Below are 13592 nucleotides of genomic sequence, written 5' to 3'. Positions count from 1 at the left end.
CCTAATATGGGAGATTGGCCAAGAAGCAGGTCGTTTTCCGTATGCTTAGAAGTAAAGCGAAACTAGATTTCTTGACCTAGCGGTATTTTGGTTCTTCGCCCTTTTTTAATTTCTGCTTTTTACAAACGATGATGCAGCGCCGGTAGTGTTTCTAGAACTGGTTAAAATCTCGCGTGCCCTGAAGCAAAGCTCGCGAGAGCGCGCCACGAGCAAGGCGCGCCCGCGAAATTGCCCAGAGGCTGGCTGGAACAGCAACCAGCTCGGCTTCGTTCCAGGGATTTCGACTAGCACTGCGTCCGAACCTGGAGGTGATCGGGCTCCGCGGTCAATGATGCCGATGATCCTGAGGTGACCGCGACGTCCCAAAGAAACCGTGAGGTCCTTTCTTTATTCTCAGCTTCATCGCTCGCTGCGATAAATGAAAAATTCTTCGCACGCGGCAGCCGTTCAGTACGCACACATGACGCTCTATTGCTGAGCAAAAGATTGCGGGTGCGATTCTCACACGAGATAGTCGTATTTCGATGGTAGCAGCGTTATCATCGTCCCAGACACCGGAGACGTTGCCCCGAAATTCTAACTCATAGTTCAAGAGCATTGTTCAGTCAGCATATATTGAAACGCAAACAAGAACAACCTAATCGGCACACTCGTTTCTTGTAACCACGATGGAGGGTTATGTGCTATTGTTCCGCAGCACTTCGAGAATTGTGTGTACTCAGGTGGCACATAGTGGAGCTTGAATTAGGCCACTGTCACATATATAGAAAATGTCGGAAATGTATTAACGCAGCCCAGCTGGAATCGATTTATTTGCGTTTGGATTTATGCTGACCGTACCTAAGAATGGCCATGGCTTAGACGATGGTAAATACACGCCACAGCAGGACAGATGCATAAAGGGACATATTTAACAGGGATAGACGGGCTAGTTGGTGGTTGATATTGGAATGAATCATGTAACCTCACAAAAACAAGGGACAAAAAAGGAACAAAGAAGGGCAACGTGAACTAGATCTATTAGGTAGTCATTATTTCTTTCTGTATTGCCCTACCGTAAGTGCTTGTATACGTGAATGTGCAATACAGCGCTATGTATGGTTCTAGGTGCTTTATGTTACGAGGTGGGACTCATCCCCTACACACTAGGAATAATCACAGCTGGTGTCTCAGCGGGCTTCTTTACTAACTAGTATTTTATCTGTGTTCATTATATTCAGATTCAAAGACAGACACAGCTATTATTTTTTTATTGAAAATGAATATTTCTGACGTCCTACACGAAGTTTCACAATTCTCTTGCAGCGTATTGGAGAATATAAGGCGTTCTGAGGCGTTCCTGAGACAACGCGCATGAGTGGCTGATGCCAGCGGTAGCTGCAATCGCAATGACTCATTACGTTTAAACACAGTATTTAAGTAAAGAATCGGCACATTGCGCCGTCAGAAAGATGACCACGCTATGTCAATTTCAGCTAGGCAAGAGATTTTCGACAAATTATAAAGACGTGAACTTCATCTAAAGATGAAATGAATACTTCTGAGCAAATTTGTGAGCGGTAATTGGCACTTAACATTTTACTACGAGGGAAATGGCGAAGAAGCGGAGAGTCGACGTATTTAGGTGCTATTTTTCTTTGCATGGGCTATTCAATGCCAGGCCTCTTTGCATACATACATACATTTTGTTCGGTAGGGCATTCAAAGAGAGCACATTGGAGATATCATCGCTCGACTGATTCCAACACACGTAACTGTCTGCTCGGATGCACAAGAAGTTATAGCCATCGAAAATGCTACTTGCTATGCTCACTTATAACACGTACTGCAGAAAACGGGCATTGTCGCTGTGCGATGAGGAGAGTCGTGCAAAAGGTGTTTTTTTCCCAGGTCTGCGAGATTGAAAGCTGTAATGGCCGCCTGCTCGAGTACGCCACGTACCTGGTCAACAGCTATCCCAGCCTGTGTCTGATGTTCAACCAGGTCTTCACCAACCTTCGCCACCTGGTGAACATCTTGAGCCATTGTCGGTTGGATAACGACAAGTCAGGCGCAGCAAGCATGGCTGACGGTTGCATCCTCCTTGATGAGCTGTCCGTCTGGAACGGATTCCGTTCCATCGTCAACATCGAGTTACGCGAACTGAGGCCAAGTCGGCCATCCCTGGTTTCCCTGTGCGGACGCGTGCTTGGCGTGTCTTCCAATGTACGACGCAGGTGCTCGTTGGTGTTGGTCTACTGGCTACCAATGGAACACCCCTCCACTGACTTATTTGAGCTGTGCGCATCGGGCATCTTGCCAAACCAGCTATCCATGCGGGACGGCGTTGAGCTGAGCGGTAACCTCAGGCACGACCAGATCAGTTACTGCCAGTGGGTCGACTACCCACCCAGGGAACTGATAGACGCACTCCGCTCCACGGTGACCCCACTCTACATGCTGGAGATCTTGAGCGTGTACTTCTCGAGCGTTGGCGTGCACATGCTTTGTGAGCTGTTCGTCACGTGTGAGGCCCTATACACGCTCGCCTTCCTCGAAAACCGGATCGACGTGCCCAAGGCTAAGGTTCTCATGCGCTGCTGCGCCACGCACAATGGCATGCGGAAGGTTTACATCAACGAGCTATTCGCGACAGTCGACTCTTGCTACGTGCCGGACGACCTGGTGAGACGCACCGCAGTCATCGATCAGCTCGTGGTAAGCCACCGTGTGCGTTGCACGTACGGGAAGCCGCACGCATTCGCTGCGTTCTTCGTCGCCGTCGCCGATCGGTGCGCGCTGATCAAGACGTTCCAGATTTACAACCTCAAATTGTACCAGGTGGACCTCCGGGACGTCTCCAGGGTGCTGAAAGGCAGCGCGACTATGGAGAGACCGAATTTCACGTGCACTGCCGCTGCGGCAGGACTTCAATGTTCACTGGCACTTGTTATTTTGCGCAAAGTAACACCCGCCGAAATTCACGTGAGCAGCTGTCTGGCTCCTCTTGACAACTTGGGTGAAATCACGAAAGTGATCGGGGGTGATGAGATGCTGAAGAAGCTGTCATTCAGCCAGACTTATCGTAGCGGCTACGCCACCTGGCGGCTGGTAGGCACCCTGAAGGTGAACTTGACGCAGGGTTTCGTGAGCCTCGGCACGATAAAACAGCCGGTTGTGGTGAATTTCTCGAAGCAAGTCTGCGTCAGAGACAATACAAGAAGGGCAGAGTTCGAAGGATTCTGCGCTTTCATTGACAGCCTGGTCGCCTATTACCAGAAGACCTGGCAAGCGACATTCGAAACGTCCGTTCCACTTTACTGGCCTCAGTTCAAGAAACACACCCGCCGACTTTGTGGCAACGGCTGCCTCACGCGTTTTCGCCAACTGTGGCTACCAGCGGGGCACGCTGCTGGCGCTCGCCCCGGAGACGTCGCCGTTTATGATGGTGCTTAGAGACATTGGCGAGAGCCGCCGCCTATGCTCCTTCATCTTTAATGGCTGGACGTTCGATTACCACGCGGCGACCACCTTAAATTACATGCTATGAACTACGAGAACACTTAACCAGCTCATGTCTACCGCTGTGTTACCGCAATCTGACGTCTTCCTGTTGATAAAACTGTTCGGCAGCCTAGAAAGCCACTGCACGCTCTTGAGCAGGATCGATTACAAACAGCGGGACTGTGAACAGAATGTGTTCGACTTACGTGACGCGCTGCAAATTAACGTGTCCCTGCTGCAGGACGCGAGGCGGCTCGTTGTGCCTCCCAGCTGCAGCTCCAAGACGACGGCCCCGGCTTTCTAAGACTTGCTAAGTAGGCGCTCGCTACTCGCCCACGTGTCGGCACTGGTGGGCCTGACCAAAACACAAGCGTGTGAGACAACAACACGCCAGTGGCGATACGTGGGCCCGAACTTCTTGGTCCTCGCTCGTATCGTGAGGGTTAGTCGAGCGCTGTCGTGACCCAACACATAGCGTCCACCCTCGTCAGCTGGATAACACTGACTTCGACTACTGCATGAACATAAGGTCGCACCTGATCCTCGAGGATATCATGTAGAGGAGCGGATTCGACGTTGTGGACTTTTGCGTAGCGTGTATCAGGTCGCATTGTGCGTCTCTCCCCACTGCATATCGTTGCGCACCGGACTGCAGTTCTTCAGGGCAAGCCCTTACGACAGTGCGAGAGATAGACATGCGCCGGACTAGCTGCTACAGTGAACAGAACCGGGACCTGAAGCTTGATTTCTTAGTTACAATCGGAGAAACCATTTTTGCTGCAGTGTAGGATAATGAAGTTTCGTAGGGCACAAGGTCTGTGGCAGCAGGTTTCGTCTGAAATGTGGACATGCTTGGCTCGGTGCAAATGACACGGGCAGAGGGAGGTCAATACCTGCTATACTGTGTTCTTCGGAGCTTTCCTTTTAACTTGCATGTACATGCGTCTTGGCACATTTACTTAAGATCAAGTTAGAAACAGCGTTACGTTGTGATGATCATGCCACATTTTTAATAGAAGTGCTTTCTGTATTCTTTTCTGTCGCTAGCGTATGCTTGCTTATATTGTATTTTGAAGCTTACATTTGTATTTTAACTGGACATAAAGAATTAATGCTGAATTTTCGTGGGTTTGAGCGGATGTTTCTCAGCCCGTGAACATTAAGGCGACATGATGGTTTCAGGGAAGCTTTCTTTTTTTTTCTATTCGAATTTCTTGCGAACTCTGAAACCCGCATTCGTATTATTCACAACGTCTCCCAGATCTATTCAGGCCTTAACGCGTCGTGGTAGATTGGCTGTCCAGATAAATTTTTCAGCAATATTTGTAGGCCGATCAGTCACACTTCAGCTCAGGCACGTACCCCGTGGTGCCTTGGGTGTATAGGGGAGTGGGGCGTCCTCACCTCCCCCCCCCCCCCCCACGAAATTAAGCGGCATACCCCTTCTCCCGCCTGCCTCTCCACCCAAGGCACCACGCCTCACACACATTCCTAAGGCGTCGACAAATAAATCTACTCGGCGGTCAACATTTCGCTTCCTATTACAGCGAAAGCAGTGTATGACTAACTTTCGTAGTTTTCTTCGGCGTCCGTTAAGAGAAAGCTTTAGCGTGGGTGCTCCTATCTAAATACGTGTAAAAGGAGAATTCGTTTTTCTCGGCAACCACAGCACCAAATCGGACGAGGTGTGTTGCCCTTCATAGAAAAGGTCAAAATCTAGTGACTCTTGGTTTGACATGTTTTTTATTTAAGTGGTAAATGTTTCATTAAAAATTTTTAAATATCGACAATTTTCAAAAAACAAGACTATGAAGTTTACAACTCTGCACCTCGTCAACGAAAAATGATAGCGCAATTCTGTGAATCGCATCTAATAGCACATCTGAAGCGGACAAAATTGATATGTTACACATGAATCTAAAAAAATTTAGTATTATTGAAATACACCTTTTGCAGAACCCTTGTAAATAACGTAATGAATTCGCGTAAGATATAGAATGACATATCGAATTAGTTATCTTTCTATGATCTAATGGATGCTGTTTACAGAACCGCAATATCTTTTCTTGATGCAGAGCTATGAACTTGTAAACCTCGTGCTTCTATTTTTTTCAAACTTTCAATTTTTTGAAAAACTTTTTCACAAAATTCAGGCCCTAAATCGCAATTACGCTTCCAATATTCAGTAGAATTTAACTTTCTCTCTCAAATGCAAGAAAACCTGCCGTGGTTGCTCAGTGGCTATAGTGTTGGGCTGCTGAGCACGAGGTCGCGGGATCAAATCCCGCCCACAGCGGCCGAATTTCGATGGGGGCGAAATGCGAAAACACCCGTGTACTTAGATTTAGGTGCACGTTATAGAACCCCAGGTGGTCGAAATTTCCGGAGTCCTCCACTACGGTGTGCCTCATAATCAGAAAGTGGTTTTGGCACGTAAAACCCCATAATTGGTTTTTTTAAATGCAAGAAATTTCATTAAAATCGGCCCAGGGGTTATCTCAGAAAATCGCCTTTGCGTTTTACATGTTTTTGAATAGGCCACGTTGGAGTTGGGCCCTAGCAAAAGCTTTCTGTTAACAGAAAAAAATCATCATATGGGCCAATCCTGGTGATAGTGCAAAAAGGGTCCGAGATCATTGGCACATACCCCTGTGGACTCGGGAACCTATAACGCGCCCTTCGGAATCTTCGGGATGGGCCCACATATGGGGCGTCCTTAACGCCTGCTTCAGCTCAACCGCGAGTCGGCGCGGCATTGCAATATCTTCGGGATCGACCCACATGAGGGGAGCGCTTAACGCCTGCTTCACGCCCGCTGCGGGTGGGCTCGGTATTGGAATATCTTCGGGATCGGCCTCCGTATTGGGGGTACTTAATGCCTGCTTCACCTCCAGCGCGGGTCGGCCCGGCATTGCACTACTTTCGGGATTGGCGCATGTATGCGGTGTGCTTAACGCCTGCTTCACCTCCGCCACGGATCGGCCTGATATTGCGCTATCTTCTGGCCGACGCGCAATGGATGTGAAACAATTTGCTTTCACTTTGAGAGCTTTGACTGTCGTCAGCTTTCGCTGCCATTCCATCTACACAGAGTGGAATAGTTGCCAATTTTTTCATTCCTTTTGGATGGTGGTAGTTATCGGCATCTCCTGGGGTGTTGAGGCCAGTTTTGTTATCTATTCGGTGCCCGTACGGTTAACTCAAGATTAGTTTAGTTGTCGCCATCTATTTCAGCAGGCAGGACGTAGTTTAGTGTTTTTATTATAATATTTATTTTATTTATAATGTCCAACACAATTCTTATGACACCATTCATTCAACGATCACGCGCATCCCTGTTGCTTCGTTAGATCAACCTTTCTTGTTTAGAGTGATCCAGGGGCCAGGAAAGGAATTCGGTTCATAGTCGGCTGGTCTTTATGCTCGTGGAACGAGTTATGGCCGGGAAAAACGCCAGTTGCGTTTAACTTTTCCTTTTGCTTCAATATTTCCTCGAGTGACAGCTCGCCACGACGCTGGCAGATCTTCGGAACCATATATCCGCCATATGGGTTAGGTAAGGTGGAAAACGAAATATTGCGAAACAACGTCGATCATCAGACCCTGCAATAACCCTCACACCCATAAGCAATATGATTGTCACCCGTTACTTAGCCTGATTTTTCTCCTATTGTACAGCACTTTTCGTGCAAAAATGGCAACTGGAAAAAAGAGTCGCAAGGTGAGAAATTAAGCGATCTACTAAGCGAGAAAGCTAAGGCAATAGCCAAACAGGGAGGAAAAGCGAAATTTGTTTGTGAAAATATTTACGGATGAACATCTTTTTCGTTAAAAACAAAGTTGAGAAAATGCCGCCGGAACTGGAGAATAATTCCGTGTGTTTCAAATGACGATTCTACAGTTATCAATCGAGACGCCTGACATAGCCACTTCCCTGCTGTGGTAATGGGGGCGGGGGGTCCTAACCTTCCGCGGTGGCCGCAGTACTTCTAGAACCGCAGCGTCCTGCGCTCTACGCGGTTCTACGGGACTGGCGACCCCGCATCGTTGCGCAACTTCCCAAATAACAACACGAGTCGGTTTTGCTACTTCGTAGAGCAGTAAACGAGAGATGCAAAGGAACTGTGACTGTACCGCAAATATACATTTCTCTAAAATTATTCCAGAGCTAATTCAAGAACCCTCACTCGAAATCTTTATTTTGCCCTTTCGCTTGTGAACTTGTTCGTGGCAAGGTTCTTCCTGCGCATCTTTCATGTGCGAGTCCATTTCATGTGGTTCTTTGTTTGCCAAGTTAAGAAGGTTTGTATCTCACAGGCGTACCTTTGAGATACACGTTATTTCAATTCTCTTTTGCGGCTTTACGCGTCTTTAAGGCATTATTCTCATCTGTACTAGTAGTAGTACCCTCCACCTCATACGCATAGAAAAGTTACCTTGGGTAGGCCCCCTCCTCCCCCCCCCCAAAAAAAAAATTATGCGTACATGCCTGCTTCAGTTGCTGTGTGCTCCACCCTGAAGCAAAATAAAACGACTTCAAAGAGGGTATCTTACAGTAGGGTGAAAGCGTTTTAGTCGAATGAATTGCGTGTGGTGGATTTTTCGGGGCCTTCACTCCACGACCTTGCTACCAACATCGCTAAGAGCCTGCTAAGTGAAGTCAGCCAGTTGCGCTTAATCGAGATAATAGCGGTTGTCGAGCACTAAGGAGTGCATGCTTTGAGAGCATTGTGTCGAACCTCACACAAATGCTAATCAAAAACCGTACCCGAACCGCAATTTTGGGTGGAACTGAACCCGAACCGAAACTGGTATTAAAGAGAAGCTGGTAGACTCTAGTAGATCATTATTTTTTTGTACGCGTCCGTTAGCAAAAAAACTTGGAGGACGCTTAAACTCTGCCTTTAAGGGCCCCTAAACCACTTCCAATATTTTTGCAGCATTTCGAGTAAACACGTGCATTGAGGTCAAGATTCCGTCACGATCAACTATGCCAAACGCTGTAGCGCTAGGCGCCACCGGCGCATCCCACAATTAAAAACCAATCCCGTGCACCTGTCCGGGCATTTTCGGTATCCCCAGCACTCGTCGTGACGCAACCAGGGTGCATCAGATGATAGCACAAGGAGCAGATGATGTCGATTGGTCGAACAAAGACCTACAACCTCCGGTTACTCTGTAAGCAGGTAGGTGTGCTCTCTGCTCGCCCTCGTCTTGTTACCACAGAGAAAGAAATTCTGCAAGAGGGGACGCTCGGCAAAAACTTGCAACAGGAAACACATCACGGCTAGTGTTAATACCATCCGTTAGTTGACGCGCGCATCGGAAAAGAAAGAATGTCGAATAAACTTACAGACAACGTTTTATTTTTTTTTATTTCCTGCTAAAACTGCTAAAGGTCACGTGAGGTATTTCGCGCCTGAAGTTTATCATTTCACTGCCATTGGCAAATGATGGTATACGCCGATTGCCGTACCTGGTGTATCCTCGGATCGTCCTGCCATTTGGGAGACCAGCCTCTCAGAGGGCTAGGATTGGTGTAGGGATGTCTCGAAGGAAAAGGCTAAATTCGCTCAGGCGCTGCAGAATACCGGCGCAGTTTATTCGCTGTATTAAGCGCATTTTTGAAATGCGCAATGGATCAGTTGGGTGAGAAATTGCCTGTATGCGACTAAGGGTATGTGGAAGAAGAGCAGAGTACTTCTGACTCCAGAGCCAGCACTGCTTCCAGCATATCCTTTGTTGAACTCGCCAGCATCTTCGCAACGTGCGAGCGTAGTGCTGTGAACAAAGCGCGTATCACACGCTGGCAGTTTTCCTGCTGAGTGGTTCTAAGTGGTACTTGAGGTCGATTTACTGCGGTACATAGGTGCGCTTTACGGACTCTTCTGGAGCATGTGCTTTTGCGGCATTCACCAGTTGCGTTGGTTCAATAACTTCTTTTGTCGGTGGGAGACGCGGGAAATTAGATGCGTATACTGGTTCCAAACTATGTAGTTGTGGCGCGCTGGAGGTCTTCTTCTTCGATAGCGCGCTTGCATCCTTTGGACCCAAGACAAATATCTTATTCCTTCCCTGAGCAGCTGTCCGTGTGGAACATCGGCAGTAGCTAGCTGGGTAATGGCTGCCGCATTTTTCGCATACAAAAGTGCCTTTACTTGCACACGTCTTGAAGCTATGAGGTCCCCCGCAGCGTTTGCATCTCTGCTCCCCACAGCAGAACTTAGCTACATGCCCGAAGCACTGACCCTTAAAACAGCATGGTGGGGTCTCCACGCAGTCGAAAAGCTCATATGTCTCGTAAAATTGAGGTTAAGCTGCTCCGTGCGCTCGGAGGTTGGAGAAAATGTGAAAACCACAAAGTCAGTGCGCCTTGACTCCCATACAGATGACGAGGTTTGGACCCCACGGATGATTTTTCTCGCATGAAATACTTCCTGAGGTCTCAAGTAGGTGAGCAGCTCTTCACGCGACTACCGTTTTGGTACTCCTCTAACAATGCACGTGTTTTTCATATCACTGTGTGGGACACGGGTAGATATGATTATGCCACAGATATTCTTGGTCTCTAGGAGGTCATTAGCTTGTCAACCTGTCTCTACATCCAAGAGCCGTGCTCCCTACGCAGTGAAATGGTCCTTGACTGGTGTTCCATTGAGAATCGTTTCAATTTCAGAATATTGGTGGACACGGGGACAGTAGCCTTGACAGAGCGCTGAACTGCTTTCCGTTTGCTATGCAGGCCCTGCTTGCATTCTTCCTGCCCTGGCTATCGGCCCCGTAATGTGACCTGATATGCCAGCTTCCGTCACCCGTAACCATGGATCATCGCTACGCCTGCGCGATTGACGAGGTGCTTTCATCGCATCTTGCTTTCGCACCCTTCGTCGACTCATTCTGCCCGGTACAACTCGACCTTAAAACATCCCTCGGATCGACAGCAACACCATCCTCGGCCCAGTACTTAAGAACCCGGCCCTGCAACAGCTGCTTCAGTGGACACGGGGACAGTAGCCTTGACAGAGCGCTGAACTGCTTTCCGTTTGCTATGCAGGCCCTCCTTGCATTCTTCATGCCCTGGCTATCGGCCCCGTAATGTGACCTGATATGCCAGCTTCCGTCACCCGTAACCATGGATCATCGCTACGCCTGCGCGATTGACGAGGTGCTTTCATCGCATCTTGCTTTCGCACCCTTCGTCGACTCATTCTGCCCGGTACAACTTGACCTTAAAACATCCCTCGGATCGACAGCAACACCATCCTCGGCCCAGTACTTAAGAACCCGGCCCTGCAACAGCTGCTTCAGTGGACACGGGGACAGTAGCCTTGACCGAGCGCTGAACTGCTTTCCGTTTGCTATGCAGGCCCTGCTTGCATTCTTCATGCCCTGGCTATCGGCCCCGTAATGTGACCTGATATGCCAGCTTCCGTCACCCGTAACCATGGATCATCGCTACGCCTGCGCGATTGACGAGGTGCTTTCATCGCATCTTGCTTTCGCATCCTTCGTCGACTCATTCTGCCCGGTACAACTCGAGCTTAAAATATCCCTCGGATCGACAGCAACACCATCCTTGGCCCAGTACTTAAGAACCCGGCCCTGCAACAGCTGCTTCAGTGGACACGGGGACAGTAGCCTTGACAGAGCGCTGAACTGCTTTTCGTTTGCTATGCAGGTGCGTACAAACCTTCCCTTGTATGCTAAGAAGAGCAATAACATCTGCTTATTGCTGTTCCCGTGTCCACAAGTGTTGAGCGAAATTTGTTGTGAATGTTTCTCTATGACGCTTTTATTGTTGCGCGCGGGTGATGTTGAGAGCAACCCTGGGCCCAAAAGCACCCGCTCGGAAGCTATTTTAGACATAGAATCTTTACCTTCGGATCCCACTGAACAGATGAATGTTATTTTTCAATTGCTAAAGGACGTAAACACCCGTTCGCTGCATAGTTCTAAAACACAAACGGAATTGGCAGCTGACAATAAAGCTATTAAAAGGGGACAGAAATTATTGAAACCAAAATCACAGCGATTCAAAACCGTTTAGATGATCTAGAGGAAAATTATAAAAGGTTAGATGAACTCAGCCAGGATATTGCCACCATTCACACTCAAACAGATGAACTTTCTGCACTGGCCACCACTTTGCAATCACGGCAGGATGATCTTGACGACCGGTCACGGCGTAACAATTTAATTTTCTATGACATCCCAGATTCCGATGAAACCTGGCAGGCGACTGAGGAAAAACGGACTTCTATCCTTAGTGAGTGCCTAACTGACCCCCTTTCCCATCACGAAATTGAACGCGCACACCGTTTAGGAAGATTCGCACCCAACAAATGTCGCCCTATCATTGCAAAATTTTTGAACTTCAAAACTAAAGACCTAATACTCGCCAAACGCAACAGCCTGAAGGAAAGTAAGGTCACCATTAGGGAAGATTACTCGGTCGCAACACGTGTAGCACGAAAAAAGTTGCTCGACTTTGCGAAAATCCAACCTGGATCCCCAACCCATAAGTTGCGCCACAACAAGTTACTTATGAACAAGAAATCTTACATGTACGACCCTATCACTGCCACTGTCATTTCCACTGATACGAAAAGCGCACATGCCAGCTCGCCCTCTGCTACTATCTCTGCTAATACTTCCTAGGGACGAGTGTGGGGTAGTGGCCAGACATCCTCGGCTTCAGTATCGCTTCTTTTTACTAATATCAGAAGCGTCCTTACCAAGTACAACTCACTCACATCAGCAATCGATACATGATCTGCTAAAATAATCGCGCTAACCGAAACGTGGCTCACTGCGCATGTCTGCGACGCTGATATCTTCGTCAATGCTCACCGCTTCTCATTCTATCACTGTGATCGTAGCACGCAGAGAGGCGGCGGTGTGCTTCTCGCAATTTTCAATGATATACCATCATCATGTATACGCGTGCAGACTGAACTAGAATTAGTATGGTAGCAATAACACTTAATCATCCAAAAGTTATAATAGGGGTATGCTACCGTCCACCTTCGTCATCACCAAGCTTTAGTAACGAACTTTATGTCGCCGTTAACACCGTTGCAACACGCTTTCCTTCATCACCGCTGTTCCTATTTAGCCATTTTATATTCACCAAACATCACATGGAATACCGGCCCCCCTTTAATATCCCCACCCTCATCTCAAGCTCGTGACTTTTTAGATGTGTGTTCAGTATTCTCACTCCTGCAGATCTGCGTTCAGGCAACTAGAATAACAGCTACCACGGCGAATACACTAGACTTAATCTTCACTAATCAACCCGATATAGTATCGCCTGTAACGTACCTGCCAGGAATTAGCGACCACTTACTTCTACAGTTCAATATTAAACTAGACCGTCCGAAAACTAAAAAGAAGAAAGTAAAAAGAAGAAAAAGAAGAAAGAAAAGAAGAAAGAAAGAAAAAGAAGAAAGAAACGAAGAAGTTCTTTGTTTATTGGCATTTTCCTTAATGGCTTTGAACACCGTAGTGTACAAACTAACTGGAACATGTTCACAGCTATCGTCAACCATCTAACTGAACAGTACATTCCTCAACGCACCATTACAACTCGCACAAACTCTCCCTGGTACAATAATTACATTAAGCGTGTATCAAATAAAAAGAAGCGTCTCTACCACATTGCAAAGCTTTCACCCGCAATTGAACGCTGGGCATCGTATACTGCGGCGTCAAACACATATGTGCAAGCGCTCAAAGACGCCAAAAAGCACTTCGAATCACAGGTTCTCCCTTCAATGCTTACCACAAATGTTAAAAAATGTTGGCGCGCAATTATTCCTTCGACTGACAACAGCCTTGCCTTAACAGACTCTTCCGGTGTTCCGATTCCTTCTGACCTGTCTGCCACCATACTAAACCATACATTTTCAGAAAATTTCACAGCCACATCCAGCACATATATGCCAAGTACACAGCACCGTAATTATGTTACCATGCCCTCCATAATTGTTGCTCCATCCGGTGTCGTTAAGCTTATTGATGGACTAAGCATTCATTCTGCTCCCGGATATGACTGCATTACCTCGAAATTCTTAAAAAACACTTCATATTATTCTTCCAGTATACTA

The 13592-nt window shown here is 47.6% G+C and overlaps 1 protein-coding gene across 1 annotated transcript; it reads left to right on the top strand.

The window, feature by feature from the left end:
* Positions 1-224: 224 nt before the first annotated feature.
* LOC135908434 (uncharacterized) lies at positions 225-4602 on the top strand. Its single transcript, XM_065440213.1, has 2 exons — positions 225-373; positions 1891-4602. The coding sequence occupies exon 2, from the start codon at positions 1972-1974 to the stop codon at positions 3433-3435; it is 1464 nt and encodes a 487-aa protein (XP_065296285.1). The 5' UTR covers positions 225-373; positions 1891-1971; the 3' UTR covers positions 3436-4602.
* Positions 4603-13592: the final 8990 nt, after the last annotated feature.

The sequence above is a fragment of the Dermacentor albipictus genome, unplaced genomic scaffold, assembly GCF_038994185.2.
Source record: "Dermacentor albipictus isolate Rhodes 1998 colony unplaced genomic scaffold, USDA_Dalb.pri_finalv2 scaffold_25, whole genome shotgun sequence".
Lineage (NCBI taxonomy): Eukaryota > Metazoa > Arthropoda > Arachnida > Ixodida > Ixodidae > Dermacentor > Dermacentor albipictus.
This window is presented reverse-complemented; position numbering and strand designations above follow the sequence as displayed.

Coding starts and splice junctions, on each gene's coding strand:
- LOC135908434 (XM_065440213.1), top strand. CDS start 1,972: ATGTTCAACCAGGTCTTCACCAACCTTCGCCACCTGGTGAACATCTTG.